At 34.2% G+C, this 18,107-nt stretch overlaps 1 protein-coding gene across 1 annotated transcript; it reads left to right on the top strand.

Annotated features, from left to right (window-relative positions):
• The first annotated feature begins 8,115 nt into the window (after window positions 1-8,115).
• Window positions 8,116-12,677, top strand: LOC132757317 (transmembrane protein 186-like). The gene is made up of 2 exons (XM_060748571.1): window positions 8,116-8,300; window positions 11,818-12,677. The coding sequence occupies exon 2, from the start codon at window positions 11,848-11,850 to the stop codon at window positions 12,538-12,540; it is 693 nt and encodes a 230-aa protein (XP_060604554.1). The 5' UTR covers window positions 8,116-8,300; window positions 11,818-11,847; the 3' UTR covers window positions 12,541-12,677.
• Window positions 12,678-18,107: the final 5,430 nt, after the last annotated feature.

Below are 18,107 nucleotides of genomic sequence, written 5' to 3'. Positions count from 1 at the left end.
AAGGGTAAAAAACGTATACCTTATTAATTACTAATAAAAAGTAACGTATAGTCCATAAGGAAATCCAAGTTCAATCATAATATTTCTTTTGCTGATTGCATGTTCTTTTAGTATTCTGAATTTCTTTGATGGATTTTTCCAGCATCCATTTTTGGTAATGTCCAATTTCACTTTTGGGGATATCAAGATGATATGTTCAGCAAACAGAATAGAACCTGGTCAGAATGCATTAATGTGATTGCTGGCCTGATTTTTTTATTGTGGCAAAGACTTAATTATCACTTTTGGTTCCAGAGGGATTTAGGGTTAAATGAAACTATTATTATCCTTACTTTTCCATGTGGCCAATCAATATTTAATGGCAACAGTGGTATCCTTAATACATGCCCTTCAATATTTGTCCGTGCTTCTTCAATTTCTTTATAAGGAATAAAATCTGGTAAGTTCTCAATTGCTGACATGATTGTGCTGTAAAAAACATTTATAACAGGTAATGAACAAATGAGCCGCGTCACGACAAAACCAACATAATACGTTTTCGACCAGCATGGAATCATACCAGCCTGCGCATCCGCGCAGTCTGATCAGGATTCATGCTGTTCACTATCAGTTTCTCTACTTGTAATAGGGTTTGTAAGCGAACAGCATGGATCCTGATCAGACTGCACAGGCTGGTCTGGATCCATGCTGATCGCAAACACACTATATTGGTTTTGTTGTGACGCAGCTCAAATACCTTTTCAAATTAACTGCCTTTCAGTCTCTCTTTTTGCATTTTCAAAAACACTAACTCAGGTTACAGTTAAATTATACCTCCATTAGAAGTTCTAAACTATGAACACATTATTGATTATTTAAAATCAAACCTTACTTGGTCCCCATAGTATATGAATTATAATTATACTGCCACTTCCTGTAGCCATATTTTCAAAGATATTTCTTAAAATAAGGGGTATAAATCACAAATTAACCTTTTCCCTCATATAAGCGTGTTTCGACGGCTTTTTGCCCCCCCCCCCCCCCCTTTTTGAGGCCTCAAACAGTGAACAAATGACCTATTTAGGCCCCAAACACTGGTTTTTGTTTGAGAAATGTTGTTAAAAAAAGTGACCACTTTTTCGGCGCGGTCCCCCATCCAAATGTTACATCAGGGGGTTGCCAGAAGGGGGATGTGCCCCCTTCTGTTTGGGTTTTTTTTTTGGCGAAGTCCCCCTCATCACCAAGAAAATTTTGGACATGTGACAGGCTAAAAATGGCCTCAGGTCGATCTTAGGGTAACTTGTAACCGACGCTGAAAAGCCTTTTACTCTATCTCAATTCATTGAGAGGTTGCAGCACTTTGAAATCAGTTTTGATGGAAAAAAACAATGCAAAATAGTGATTTTTGGCAATTTTGAGACGTCCCCCATTGCCATGGTAACAGAAAATTTACGATTGAGCATGCTGTTACAGAGGCTATGGTGTAGTCAACATTTGTGCCAAGTTTCATCAGTATTGAAGCATTTTTCATAGTTTCATAGCAGTTTGAATATGTTACAGGAGGCTTTTCAATGAAAACGGCCATTTTTCGCAATATGCTCATGGGGTAAAAGGTTAAAGAAATCTACCTCTTATTTGTATCAGAACTTTCTTCTTTGCTTATTGCAAATTTTAAAATCTCCCTCTTTTTGAAGAAAATTCTCCCACTTGATCATCAAAAAAGCATATGTTAAGGACAGAATGATGTCTAAAGTTAATCCAATTATTAATAGAAACAAGATGGCCCTAATTTTGCTCACCTGAATATAAATACTCTTTAAAATGACAAGGTACAAGATTAGTAATATTTTTCAATTATTAAGCGAAAGCAGATACAAAATCATAATCTCAAACTGATATCATAAAGTTTATATTTGTATCTGAAATAGTCTATGTATAAAAATTTTACTCTTGTTGTTCAAATTGCTTCAGGTAAACAATAGTTATTTTGCAATACAAATTTTTGGTTTCCTCTGAAGTCACTGAATGCTATGAAAACGGTATATAGATTCAAATGTTACTAAGAAAAGTAAATGTTTGCTATGTAAGTCACTGGATGCTATGAAAATTTACAGTTTGCTATGAAAACTCAATGGCTGCTATGAATTCACTGGTTTTTATAGAAATCAATGGTTGTTATGGAAAGCAAGCAGTGCTATGGGAAGTCAATGTTTCTTATGGAAAGTCAATGGTTCTTATGGAAAGTCAATGGTTGCTATGGAATGTCAATCATATTGCTATGGGAGTCACTAATTGCTACTTCAAGTCACTGTTTACTATGGAAGTCTAATTGGTTGCTATAGAAAGTCAAAGGTTGCTATGGAAATCAATGGTTGCTATGGAAAGTCACTGAATGCTATGGTAAGTTAATGGATGTTATTGAAATTCACTGGGTGCTAAAGAAGTTGCAACTGAAAGTCAATGGTTGCTATGGGAAGCCACTGGTTGTTATTGAAGTCTTTCTTTGCTATGGAATTCTATGGTTGCTATGGAAAGTCACTGATTGCTTTTGAAGTCACTGGTTACTATGGAAAGTAAATGAATGCTATGAAATTCAAGGGATGCCATCATAGTAAGTGGTTGCTATGGGAAGTCATTGGTTCCCATGGAAGTTTATACTTGCTATGGAATGTTAATGGTTGCTATGGACAGCTATGGTAGTCAATGGTTGCTATGGAAAGTCAATGGTTGCAATATTGGTACATTATGGAAAGGCACTGGTTGCTACAGAAAGTTAATGGTTGATATGACAAATCATTTGGTTTTAAGGTAGTCTGTGGTTGTGATGGAAAGTAAATGGTTACTATGTGAATCAATGGATGAAATGGAGAGTCACTGGTTGCTATGAAAGTCTATGGTTGATATAGACAGTCAATGGTTGCTATGGAAATCAATGGTTGCTATGGAAAGTCAATGGTTACTATGTGAATCAATGATTGCTATGGTGAGTGTCTGATTGCTAAGCCTATGGAAGTCCATGGTTGCTATAGAAAGTCAATGGTTGCTATGAAAACCAATGGTTGCTATGGAGAATCACTGGTTGCTATTGAAGTCTTTGGTTGCTATTGAAAGTCAAATGTTGCTATGGAAATCAATGTTTGCTATGGAAAGTCACTGGCTCCTAAGGAAATTCACTGGTTACTATGGAAGTCCGTGGTTGCTATGGAAAGTCACTGGCTGCTATTGAAATGTATGGTTGCTTTGAAAAGTCAATGGTCGCTATGGAAGTCAATGTTTCTCTGGAAAGTCACTGATGGTTATGAAAAGTCACATATAAGGAAAGTCTATTTGGGGCCAATTTGACTCCAGGGCTATAATTTGAATAATTTTTGTTTTACTTTTCAAGTAGAAGATTTTTGAAGTATTTATTATATATTTACTATATATGGAAAATCCATGACCTCCTTGGGGCCAATTTTGACCAAGGGCTATAATTGGAACACATTTAGCAGAGGACTACTAGATAATGTTTCTTATAAACAAGAGGGCCAAGATGGCCCTAAATTGCTCACCTGACCCATCAAACTCATCCGAGCAATTACCTAGACAAGCATCCTTACCAAGTTTCATGACAGTTGAGTAAAAATGTGACCACTAGAGTGTTAACAAGGTTTTTCAATATTTGAGCAGTGTGACCTAGTTTTTGACCCCATGCCAGGCTTCGCGAAACTGCTGAAAAATTTGCCTGACATTCGGTCAGACAAACTTTCAATTCTTGTCTGACCGAAAGAACTTTAGTCTGACCGAATTTTTTTCCAAATATAAGTATATGGTAATACCTTTGTGTTTTTTTTAAAGACATAGCCTTTTGTTTCGCTTTTTTTTCTTCATTAGATAATTTACGTTTTTTTTTCCTGGGGTAGCGCCATAGCAATAATGCAGTAACACCGACATTTTCTTCCGAGTAAAAGTTCATTGAAAGTCGTATGCACAGGCAATCGGTGCGTGGCTTGGATTATAAGTATACATGTACATGAACACGCCCACTTATTTTTGTAAATATATTTTTTTCACTAATAAAATATTTTTTCATTCAAAATGTTTTTAAAATATCTTATTTTCAAATAATCAACAAAGGAAATTTGTTTTTAAAAATGTCATCCATATATACTATAAATATAGTAAAGGTATGAAGGTTCGCAAGTGGACCTACCACCAGGCCTTATGTTACCTCCCAGATCTTTGTAAATTGTCAACCAATTTTCACCAAATAAAGTGCAATCTACGCAGAAATGATGTGCAATATTAGACAAGTTGGTATGACAGAAGATGCATACTTTGAATATCCTGATCAGGATTTGTATACATGTACAATGTCGGGAAATTTAAAAAGTTAGTGCAAATAACTACTGAAAGTGTGTACCTATAGACGTTTTTGATTAACTTTGGACCGGTAAGCAATAGTTTTATAGCTACTATCCAAGCCACGCACCGATTGCCTGTGGTCGTATGTATCTAGAATTTGATTGGACACTTATAATGAAACGGCGAATCAAAACTCGTTTCACATTTTTTTATTCAAGGGAGAAAACTTGGTCTTGTTCGGTCTTGGATATATCCCGGTATTCGTACCGGACATAAGGTCCGGAACTAGGAAAAAAAATATCGGACCGACCTGATTTTTGCCGGACATGTCCGACGGTCCGGCAACTTTCGCGAGGCCTGCCATGCAGGTGACCCATATTCAAACTTGACCTAGAAATCATCAAAACAAAATTTCAGAGTGATTTCAAGCATATTTGGATCAAAACAGTAGTCACTAGAGTGTTTACAAGATTTTTCTATTTTTAGCTCCTGTGACCTAGTTTTTCATCCGAGATGACGAATGTTCGAACTCATCTGAGCAATTACCTAGACAAGCATCCTGACTGAGTCTGATGACGAATGAGTAAAAAATGTTACCACTAGAATGTTAACAAGGTTTTTTCATATAACGGCATTGTGACCTAGTTTTTTGACCCCAGGTGACCTATATTTAAACTTGACCTAGAAATAATCAAAACAAATAGACAAATTTCCAGGATATTTGGATCAAAACAGTAGCCACTAGAGTGTTAACAAAATTTTTCTATCTTTAGCTCCTGTGACCTAACTATTTCATGCGAGATGACCAATGTTCAAACTCATCCCAGCAATTACCTAGACAAGCATCCTGACATAGTTTGATGATGATCGATTGAGTCAAAAATATGACCACTAAAGTGTTAACAAAGTTTTTCCATATATGGGTGGAGTGACCTAGTTTTTGACCCCAGGTGACCCATATTCAAATTTGATAAACAAACTTTCAGACCAATTTCCAGGATCAAAACAGTTGCCACTAGAGTATGAACAGGATTTTTCTTTTTTTAGCTCCTGTGACCTAGTTTTTATCGGAGATGACCCATGTTCGAATTCATCAGAGAAATTATCTAGACAAGCATCCTGACAAAGTTTGATGATGATTGAGGCAAAAATGTGACCACTAGCGTGTTAACAAAGTTTTTCCATATTTGGGCGGTGTGACATAGTTTTTGACCCCAGGTGACCCATATTCGAACTTGATTTAGAAATAATCAAAACAAACTTTCAGACCAATTTCCAAAACAGTAGCCATTAGTGTTGACAAGATTTTTCTATTTTTAGCTCCTGTGACCTAGAACTCATCTGAGCAATAATTACCAAGAAAAGCATCCTGACCAAGTTTGATGACAATTGAGTCAAAAATGTGACCACAATGTTAACAAGGTTTTTCCATTTTTGGGCGGTGTGACGCCGAAGAATTAATGGGGAGATCACTGCGTGGAGATTTAGGAGATTGGCACCGACTTTGGGCCGACATTAAAGTTTCTGGACGGCAACAGGAACAACATGACTTGATCGTAAGCTCGAAATATTTGTTTTTTATGTCCTGATAACATTAAATATAGTTATTTCGTAAGAATTCAATTTTATTCACTATAGCACGAGAATTAGTAACGATTCGCCACACTATAACGATTCGCCACATAACGATTCGCCACAGAGTAATAACGATTCGCCACAGTTAAATAACGATTCGCCACAGTATGATTATAACAATGATTTTTAAGTAATCAACAAACTTTTTCCTTTTGTTTTAATAATTTGACAATGACAATAATTTAATAATGTATCTTAATACAAGTAATATGAAGTTAAGGCCCCCATCGCGGATTTTCAATTTATCAAAGTAACATTATTACAGGAGTACATTAACAAGAAAGTAATTATATGTTGAAATAATTATTGAATTACTCATAAACATAATTATATGTCAATTAATATTTATATATAAATATATAGTTCATATATTATAATTTATGTCAAATATTTAAACAAAGTATTGCAAAAACGTGTGTTCATACGAAAATTGATTTACGATAATTGATTAAAGAACGCATATGTAAAACATTTGTCACACCTTTAATTTAAACAAGCCAATCACCTTAGGATTGTTGTAGAAATATTTAATTGACGCCGAAATAATCCTTTAATTATCTGACAATGTATTCAGATTTCAAAACAATGCGGCAATTAAGCTTATGTTTGTTTACAAATTAATTTGAGCGAGCCGATAAATGCCGATTAAGAGGGTTTAAATAGCTTAAACACATACATAAAATAGTATACAAACGAAAAATAACGAAATCAGAATCATGCCAGCTCCTCCTTGTTCATTCTGTTTAAGATGTATCTACAGTAACCCACGTGCTGTAACATGTGGCAAGTGTCAAATTTTAGATGGCATCATGTATAAAATGTGGAAACACAGCGTCGCTTGAAAAACGTTTTGTTCTCAGTGCCATTTTTTTGTTTTTGAGAAAAAAGCATATAAAGATTTAGTATTGCATAACTTTTTATTTTAATTGTCGGATTTTGAAAATTTAAAAACTACTAAACGTGGTGTCGGAGAACAACTCAATATCGTTAAAGATTTGTGGATTTTAATATTTCCTTGCTTAAAAACCTAAGAAAACATTTGGAGATAGAACAGTCCTTGTAACTTTTTTCAAAAATTGTTAAAATCAATGTGTTCAATGTGACTTAAAACATTATATATGTCTTTTAAGTTGAATTGATTTATGTCACATAAAACAGAAATGTTCCCGGCTAATTATCCATTGTTTAGTAGTCTTTGAGACCACATTTATTTCGTAGACCATATGCATCTATGAAATTTGAAATTTTATTTCCAGTACATTATTAAATGACATTAAAACAATAATATAAATAAATAAAGATAAAATACCCACATAAATTTGTAGACATTTTTTTATCTATTTTTATAACTTTAGCCATTACAATTTAATACCTTCAAATTGATTCAATGTCTAGAAAAAGAAAGCTGTAGACGCAAACGGGATTAGTTAACTTTCAAATCCTTTAGAATGCTGGAAAAATCTTTCAAGATTTTTTTTCATGAAATTCAAAAGATGGTCAAATTCAAATTCCTTCCAAAAGTTCGCAATAGTAATATTTATGTTGTAATGCGCTTTACACGTTCTGTTTGTATTCGTAAGAAGTTCTTCTAATTGTAGGTATGGCTATAACTTAAGTAGGCAATGAAAACATCTACTAGAAAAGACCTTAAAGGTAGTAGAAGGCATGATTTATCCATTTAAAAAATGTCATATTTAAAGATTGTCCGTGTACTAAACATTACAAACATAATGGCATTTAAATATATTCAGAAATTCAAAGACAAATTACAAGACAAACTAAATGTACGTACACGTATATTTTTCCAGTTTATATAAATAACGAAGTTATAAAATGTGTTATGTAATTTTGTTAATAAAATATTTGGTTTTCGTGTGTTTTCATTCAATAAAATGTGTATTTAGTGTAATTAATTTATGTAATTAACAAATGAAATATAAAATGGAAAAAAGTTTTCCATCAACAGTTTGAAAACAGATGTGAAAAAAAAATGTATTTGAACACGTGGCGAATCGTTATTTAACTGTGGCGAATCGTTATTACTCTGTGTCGAATCGTTATGTGGCGAATCGTTAGTGTGGCGAATCGTTACATTACCTAGCACGATTTGGTTTCGGGCCGAAAACATCTTGGGTCGAAATGACTCGAAATCGAACGAATCAACACTATACAGTAAGCGTCTGATGATAGAGATGGGTCGGAGACCTTGGCTGCGAACAGCAAGGCAGAGGAAATTATTCATAATTATAGCTCCTGTTGTTCTTTTTACTTTTACGTTTTCACCTTTTATATCACAACTAACAGCAAATAGTCTAGAAAAAATGCGTGGACGATAATAACTGGTAAGGTTACCATTCAGTTGGGCAAAGGTTACAAATTATATGTTCCTTGTCATGGAAGAGATTGATGATGTCCAGTCAACTCGTCCTTAGACATGCTCGTCCTCCTCGCCAGTTTTTGTTGTTATTGTTTGTAATCGTGCGGAACAGTATTGGTTTGAATGATATTTTCTGTTCAGTCAAAATGAAATTAGACAAAGTAAATTACTACTAAATATTTATTCCTATTTTAGACTGTTAGAGTCAACACTAGGGGTGTAACAATACAGCAAAAACCGTATTGCAATATATTGCCATTTTGCTGAAACGTATTGCAATATATTGCAATACGTATTGTCGTGTATATGTTTTGATGTAAAGATGGAGTAACATTTATATATTATTATTATATGTATATATTTTAGTAGACACTTAATAAAAATGTAAGGAATAAATAGAAAGTAAAGTGTCTCACAATTTGAAAAACAAAACTAGTCGCGTGTGACCTTTCACATCTGGGCCGCTTATGTAAATTATGCGGCCGCTTATTGACTTTTAAGTGTACTAGTTGTCGGATACTTTTATCTTACGTTGGCGCCAACAAAATTAGCCAATTAAAGATTTTATGTGAAATTTGTACAAAATTAGAAGGCAAATAATTGAAAAATATGATTTTTATAAAATACCGGTTTTCCAAAAATCGTACCGCGGTACCAAATAAATTTTTTCATATTGCAATATATCGGTATACCGGTAAACCGTTACACCCTTAGTCAACACCCTTTATGAGTATACCGGTGCCTCATATTTCAGTGGTAGATAACTGTCCAACACAGACAACCAAAGTTAGAATCTATTTACCTATATATCTTCATTTAATGTCAAACCCCTCGCGGGACGTAGACAACTAGACATATCTGTGCGTCAAAAATCGCAAGAAAGTTAAAAAGACTGTTTTTCGTTTGGGAAATGTTGCTAAAAAAGTTGACCACTTTTTTTGCGCCGCCCCCTATCAAAAAGGTACATTAGGGGGTTGCCAGAAGGGGATGTGCTCCCTTCTGTTTGGGGGATTTGAAGGGGTGGCAGTCCCCCTCATCAAGAAAATTTTGGACTTGTGAAAGGCTAAAAATGACCCCAGGTTGATCATAAGGTAATGTTATACACTCGTTTCAAAGCCTTTGACTCTATCTCAATCCATTGATAAGTTGCAGCGCTTTGAAATCAATTTTGATGGAAAAAGTTAATGCAAAATAGTGATTTTTGGCAATTTTGAGATGTCCCCTCGTTGCCATGGTACAGGAAATTTAAGAGTGAGCATGTTGTTACAAAGGCAATGGTCCAGTCAACATTTGTGCCAAGTTTGATTAGTATTGAAGCATTTTTCATAGTTTCATAGCAGTTTGAACTTGTAACAGGAGGCTTTTCAATGAAAACGGCCAATTTTCACAATATGCTCATGAGAGAAAGGGTTATTTAAGTGGATAAAAGAATATTAACAGGGTTCTAGCCAGCCTATTATCACAGGTTGCGCGACATTCATTCAGACACTGTGGGGATAATTATGTCATCCGTTAATCCGTCATTCCTTTTATTATCATGCTTCATCCATCATCCCTTAATTATTGAAGAAACACTACTGGATACCCGCATAGTATTTGAATAAACTATCCATTTATATTCAACCAAGATTGTTGCATAATTTCTCAGTATACCAGTCAATCAGAGTCAGTAACAGCAGACACTTACAACCAATGAAAAGACATGATAGCAAAGTTATGACGTAACGATTGTCTTTGTAAAACCCCACCATAAATAAGTTTTGGCGTTTTCCTTTGATCTTGTTAATAGCAAATAGAATTGATAAGAGAACAGGATGATCAAACAGCTTTTTTCTTCCTTTAAACATAAGAAACAAATGATAACAAATGTATTAAAACTGACGATGGTTTAGGTTACTTGCAGTAATTAATACTTAACATTGAGAACAGAATTTTCAGTCAAATACTGATGCTCTGTTATAAATGTTACTTTTTTCAGTAGCAAACACAATTAATGATTAAAATAAATCTCTTTTTAGCATATTAATCTATTATAAAGTTACCAAAAGTGAAACCGGAAGTCCAACTACATTGCCTATTTTCCAGCATTTTTCAATAGATTTTTTTGTGCATTAAACATTTCAATGACACTATTTGCTAATATTAGACACTATTTAAGGGTATATACTTAAAACAATATGATTTGTTTGTTATAAATTTGAATAGTTAATTGTTGATTGATCTAAATAACACTAATAATGTAATCAAAAATAGACATGTGTGGTCTGAAGTAGATCAAATCAGGGACAACAGAATATTAATCTACTGTTCTTATTCTAATATTATGATAGTGATATATTGATGCGCATCCGAACGACAAGCATTAAAATCACCGATTTGGATATATTATTTCGATTCTAACACAACATCAACAAATAAATGCTGCTGTACCTAATATTTACCTAAATTTCGCCTGATTTGTTCCAGTACTTATTGTCAGCGCGTCACAATTTTAGTGGTTACGTCATGTGTATAATAATTATGTCCCATATCTAAATATAGAATGTCAAACTGCATAATAACATACACTTTTGAATCTTCTATGTTCAATAGGGAAAAATGCGGGTAGTGTTAGAATACTGCATTTATTCAAATCAGTACTTACTAAAGCATTTCACTTCATTAGAGATGATTTCACATTAAATTTTGATAGACTGAAGTTGTAATTTTAAAAACTGTGTGTGAAATTGTGAATTCTTTGTCATTAAATAAAGAATGAAAACAATCTGGTTTAAATGTACTAATATATTAATTATATATTTTACAGTAGATTATTAAAAAAAAATTAAAAACTTTTGAGGTATCAACTTGAAACTTCATAAATTGATAGATATATCTCATTGAGGAGAAGTGCAGTTCTAAATTATTGAACTATTACTCTCTCTGAAATTAATGCCCTAGGTTATTTTGTATAATTATACATGTATTTTGTCTGTAGCAAGAATAAAGAACTGTTGAAGATATCATCTTTTAACTTTATAGATGAGTAGATTTTATCAATGAAAAGTGCAGTGCCTAAATACTATAAGTTATAACCCTTTTGCATGATACTGAAGTTATTACCCTTTATAGTTTTTGTTATAAATTTTTGTTAATCATAACTCAAAAACTATTTTAGGGATTAACTTGAAACTTCAAAGGTAGTTAGATCTGATAGACAAGAAATGAAATGCCTTACTGCCTTAGAAGTTGAATGCATAATTATGCCATCGCAGCATCTGCAATGCGGTGGCATATAGCGATTTACTTCAGGTCATGTTTTAATAATTATGAAAATTCACGTTGATATATTAATATATTGATCTTAAAACATGACCTGATGATAATAACCTTCTGTCATAGTAGCATTTCAATATGTATTGTTGCACCTTAATTTATACAAATGTAATTCTTTCTTCTTTATCTTGTTTTCCACTTAACTTTTTATTTTTTTATTTTTACAGGATTTTTACAAGAAAACAGTTCCTGCAAAGATGTTATGCTGTAGGCTTACTCCAGGAAGCTTCAATCACATCCACAAGACAGTGAGACGGTTAAAGTTTACCACTCCTGAAGATTTTATTCCGAAGATTACCAATATTGCACCTTTATCATCATTAAGTCAACAACATATTTATCTTGCCAAGTCTCAAAGGTTTTATTCAACAACATCATTTGAACCAGAAGGAGAATCAACACAAGAACAGAGCACAGAACGGACAGATCCTGTTAGGACAATTTATACCTTTCCTCGTATAACTTACGCAAGCACTCTGTCAAAACTAAAAATATTTCAGACAGTTGCAGTTACAGGACTTGTACCATATGTTTATGCAGGATATATAATGGGATCAGTATCCTATGTATTTATGTTAAGTAGCCTTACTATAATGATAACATCTACAATAAGTTTGTATCTTATAGGTGATATTATTTCTAAGATGGTCTGTATCATGAAGTATAATGATGACACAGGTGATGTCAACATCTCTCATATCAATTTCTGGGGTAGGAGAAGGGATGTTACAATACCTTTATCAACATTTGTACCCATCTCTGACTCTAAGGAAAACTTGACTGATGCCTACATAAAGCTAGACACATATGATAAAAGCGAGTCATTTCTAATATTCTTAAATACTTGCACTGAGGAACAAAAAAATGAAGTGTTAAAGTTAGTTGGTTGATATTTGTATGATTTAATGTTGGATTATTCAGGCTATTGCTGGAGCATTAATTATATTTGTGAAAAATGTTTGTTGATCTAATTATGTTACATGCAGAGTATCACATTATAATATATATTAAATCAGTGTTTCCTGAAGCTTGTAGTGCTCGTTTGCTTACCAATAATTTTTGTGCCCCCACGTTAGTGGCGAGCATTTAGATTTACCCTTGTCCGTCCGTCCTTCCGTCTGTCCGTTCACTTTTGTGTCACACGTAACTCAAAAAGTATTTGACCTAGAGTCATGAAACTTTACAGGAATGTTGATCAGCATGTGTAGTTGTGCACCTGGGTATTTTCAACTGGATATTTTTAGTATTTTCAGAGTTATTGCCCTTGACTTAGTAAAATTTTGCAATTTTCAACTTGTGTCGCATGTAACTCAAAAAGTTTTTGACCTAGAGTCATGAAACTTTACAGGAATGTTGATCAGCATGTGTAGTTGTGCACCTGGGTATTTTCATGTGGATATTTTCAGTATTTTCAGAGTTATTGCCCTTGACTTAGTAAAATTTTGCAATTTTCAGCCTTGTGTCGCATGTAACTCAAAAAATATTTGACCTAGAGTCATGAAACTTTACAGGAATGTTGATCAGCATGTGTAGTTGTGCACCTGGGTATTTTCATGTGGATATTTTTATTATTTTCAGAGTTATTGCCCTTGACTTAGTAAAATTTTGCAATTTTCAACTTGTGTCGCACGTAACTCGAAAAGAATTTGACCTAGAGTCATGAAACTTTACAGGAATGTTGATCAGCATATGTAGTTGTGCACCTGGGTATTTTCATGTGGATATTTTTATTATTTTCAGAGTTATTGCCCTTGACTTAGTAAAATTTGGCAATTTTCAACATGTGTCGCACGTAACTCAAAAAGTATTTGACCTAGAGTCATGAAACTTTACAGAAATATTGATCAGCATGTGCAGTTGTGCACCAGGTATTTTCGTCTGGGGATTTATTTAGTATTTTTAGAGTTATTGCCCTTCACTTAGAAAATTTTTGCAATTTTCAACTTGGATTTGACATAGTCATTAAACCTTATGGGCAGGTTGCTCAGCATATTTTAGATTTGCACCTGGGGTTTCGCTTGTGGATTTATCAAATATTTGTAGAGTTATTTCCCTTGACTTAGGTAAAAGATTGACAGAACAGTGGCTCGGTGGGGGCACCCGTGTCCTATGGACACATTTCTAGTTTTTTTATCAATTTAACATTCTGATCTCAAAGGAGATATTTTTGTAAAAGAACATATAATAATTTTTATGCTCCCTTAAGGGTGAGCATATAGTCGCTGCTTTGTCCGTCCAGTTATCAGTCTGTCCACTTGTCTTGTAACTCTAAAACTATAAGAGTTATAAACATGATAGTTTGTAGGTAGATAGATCTCATTGATAGAAGTGCAGTGCACAAGAACCGTAACTCTGCCTTGCCTAATTTTGGAGTTATTGCCCTATGTTCATTTTTAGCTCGACTTTTCTATGAAAAGGGGAGCTATCCTACTCGCCCCGGCGTCGGCGTTAGCGTCGGCGTTGGCGTCACACCTTGGTTAAGTTTTTCGTACCACCCCACTTTATTTCAGAAGTATTACAAGTATGGCTTTGAAACTTACCATACTTGTTCACCATCATAACCTCCATCTACAGACAAGAGTACATAACTCTGTCAAGGTTTTTGACAGAATTATGGCCCTTTTTTGACTTAGAAAGTGTATTGAGCTTGGTTAAGTTTTTTGTACCACCTCACTTTATTTCAAAACCATTGGAGGTATTGCTTTGAAACTGACCATACTTGTTTACCATCACGACCTTCATCAACAGACAAGAGGACATAACTCTGTCAAGGTTTTTGACAGAATTATGCCCCTTTTTGACTTAGAAAATACATTGAATATGGGTAAAATCCACTTATTGCCTTAACCCTTTGAGATATTGCTTTGAAACTTTTAATGCTATTTCACATCATTACCCCCATCTGTACGCAAGAGAAGGTAACTCTGTCAAGGATTTGTTTTAAAAATTAAGGCCTTTTATCGCCTTAGAATCTTGGTTAAGTTTTTAGTACCAGTCCACTTTTTGACTGAACTGTTTGAGATATTAATTTGAAAGTTGGAATACTTGTTTACCATCATGGTCCCAAAACATGGGCAGGAGAAGGTAATTCTGTTAAGGATTTTATTTGAATTATGGCCCTTTTTGACTTAGAAACTCAGTTAAGATTTTCATTCTTGTCCACTTGTTGACTTAACCATTTGAGATATTACTTTGGAAGTTGGAGTTCTTATGTGCCATCATGAGACCTATCTGTAAGCAAGAGAAGATAACTCTGTGAAAATGTTTCTTGATTTGTACTTAGAAATTCCTAGTTAAAGTCTTGTGTGCCCTTAACTGTCAAAGTTTTGTTTTATAGGCAAGCACTAAAAAAGTCGAGCGCGCTGTCCTTCTGACAGCTCTTGTTATACTTTATTTTTGTCCGGGACATAACTCTGAAACTAGAAGAGATACCAACATAAACCTTTGTTGGTAGATAGATCTCATTGAGTAGAAGTAGATTGCAAAAAAATCATAACTCTGCCCTGCCTAATTTTGGAGTTATTGCCCTTTGTCCATATTTACATATTGAACATTGTCCGTGACATAGTTTTGAAGGTATAATAGATATGAACAAGACACTTTGTAGGTAGATAGATCTCATTGGGTGGATGTGCAGTGCACAAGAACCGCAACTGTGCCTTGTCTAATTTTGGAGTTATTGCTCTTTATTCATATTTACATTTTGAACTTTGTCCAGGACATAACTATGACACTATATGAGATATGAGCAAGAAACTTTGTAGGTTACTGGTAGATAGATATCACTGGTATATGAGCAGTGCAAAGAACAGTAACTCTGTCTTGCCTAAATTTTGAATTAGTGTACTTTGAACTTTGTTTGGGACATAAGTCTGAAACTACAAGATATATATTTTTCTGCGTTCAAAACCTATTCGGGGAGCATCAACTGGTTCTTGTTCATTCTTGGATGGATTTTAAGATAACTTAGCCTTGATGTGTTGGACCATCATCCATATCACAGTTGATTAACATTTAAATGTTTATGGTTTGGATGTGGGTATCAGACAGTGGTGTTGGACATGACAATATAATGTTGCAAACAAGAGTTAGTCAAAAGTCGAAAATGGTTTTGTGCATTCAGCTCTTTTGTTTTGTCAATAATAATAAATTATTGTGAAATAATTTGTTGCTCATCAAGAACAAAATGATAGTCCAGCATCTATTTACTTATATATTTCATTTTATAATTAATGACCAGACAGATGAGCCGAATATTTGTGGCAGCATGCATTTCTTACTATTTGTGTTGCTTTTAAAAAAAGGCGACATATAGGGGTTGCTTTTGTCTGCGGCGGCATCCCCTTAGGCTTGTCCAGAGCATAACTCAGTCATTATTAGTCGATTAACTTCAAACTTGGTATGCATGCTTCTTTCAATAACTCGAAGTGCATTGCACAATAATCATTACACTGCATTCCTTAATTTTTGAGTTATTGCCCTTTGTTCATTTTCATACATCATTTTTGTTCTGTCATTTCTCTAAACTGTAAAAGCTTTGGACTTGAAACTTCATAGGATGATACATCTCATTAAAAAAAGTGCAGTGCACAAGAACCGGACCTCTGCACTTCTTATTTTTTGAGTTATTGCCCTTTGTTAATTTTCATATTTTATTATTGTCCGGCCATTTCTCCTAAACTATAAAAGCTATGGACATGAAATTCATAGGAAGTTAGATCTCATTGAGATAAAGTGGAGTGCACAAAAACCAGTACTCCATGATTTTTGAGTTATTGCCCTTTGTAAATTTTCATACTTTATTTTTGTCTCAGTCATTTCACCTTAACTATGAAAGCTATGGATTTGAAACTTCATAGGATGATAGCTCTCATTGAGTTGAAGTGCAGTGCACAAGAACTGGTACTCTGTTCTTCATGATTTTAGAGTTACTGCCCTTTGTTAATTATAATACTTTTTTTTGTCCAGGCCAATTCTCGTACACTTTAAAAAGCTATTGACTTAAAACCCTTAAAACTTCATGTGATGATAGAGGTCATTGAGAAGAACTGTGCAGTGCACAAGAACTTGTACTCTGCACTTCATGATTTTTTTTATTGCCCTTTGTTAATTTTTTTTTAACTTAATAGCCTTGTCCAGAGCCTAACTTGGTCACTATAAGTTTGATTGACTCCAAATTTGGTATGTAAGCTTTTGTCATTGACCTGAAGTGCTTGAGAGTCCTCCATTTGATCTGTCAGTGTAAAACTTCTCCATGGTATTTATATTTTTGATAATAAAACAGTTTTATTATGCTCCCCGAAAAAATTTCGGGGGAGCATATAGTCGCCGCCTTGTCCGTCTGTCCGTCCGTCTTTCCGTCCGTCCGTCCGTCCCCTTTTCTTGTCCGGGACATAACTTTGAAACAACAAGAGTTATCAACATGAAACTTTGTAGGTAGATAGATCTCATTGAGTAGGTGTGCAGTGCACAAGAACCGTAACTCTGCCTTGCCTAATTTTTGAATTATCCCCCTTTGTTTATTTTACACTTTGAACTTTGTCCCGGACATAACTCTAAAAGTATAAGAGGTATCAACATGAAACTTTGTAGGTAGATAGATCTCATTGAGTAGGTGTGCAGTGCACAACAACCGTAACTCTGCCTTGCCTAATTTTTGAATTACTCCCCTTTGTTTATTTTACACTTTTAAATTTGTCCGGGACATAACTCTAAAAGTATAAGAGGTATCAACATGAAACTTTGTAGGTAGATAGATCTCATTGAGTATGTGTGCAGTGCACAAGAACCGTAACTCTGCCTTGCCTAATTTGTGAATTATCCCCCTTTGTTTATTTTACACTTTGAACTTTGTCCGGGACATAACTCTAAAAGTATAAGAGGTATCAACATGAAACTTTGTAGGTAGATAGATCTCATTGAGTAGGTGTGCAGTGAACAAGAACCTTAACTCTGCCTTGCCTAATTTGTGAATTATCCCCCTTTGTTTATTTTTACACTTTGAACTATGTCCGGGACATAACTCTTAATGTATAAGAGGTATCAACATGAAACTTTGTAGGTAGATAGATCTCATTGAGTAAGTTTGCAGTGCACAAGAACTGTTACACTGTCTTGCCTACTTTTGGAGTTATTGCCCTTTGTTCATTTTGACACTTTGAACTTTGTCTGGGACATTACTCTAAAATTATAAGAGATATCAACATGAAACTTTGTAGATAGATAGGTCTCATTGGGTGGAAGTGCAGTGCTTAAGAATCATTACTCTGCCTTGCCTTATTTTGAAGAAATTGCCCTTTGTTTATTTTTACTTTTTGACTTTTGTCCTGGACATTACTTTAAAACTATTAGAGATATCAACATGAAACTTTGTAGGTAGCTAGATATAATTGGATAGAACTGCAATGATTAAAGAACCTAAACGAAGCTTGGTCTAATTTTGGAGTTATTGCCCTTT

Source organism: Ruditapes philippinarum, unplaced genomic scaffold (genome assembly GCF_026571515.1).
Source record: "Ruditapes philippinarum isolate M1 unplaced genomic scaffold, ASM2657151v2 ctg3234_1_1_1_1, whole genome shotgun sequence".
Lineage (NCBI taxonomy): Eukaryota > Metazoa > Mollusca > Bivalvia > Venerida > Veneridae > Ruditapes > Ruditapes philippinarum.
The sequence above is the reverse complement of the archived record's forward strand: the minus strand, read 5'-3'. Positions and strand labels throughout refer to the sequence as shown.

Excerpts from the sequence above, each read along its gene's own strand:
- LOC132757317 (XM_060748571.1), top strand. The coding sequence starts at position 11,848 with ATGTTATGCTGTAGGCTTACTCCAGGAAGCTTCAATCACATCCACAAG.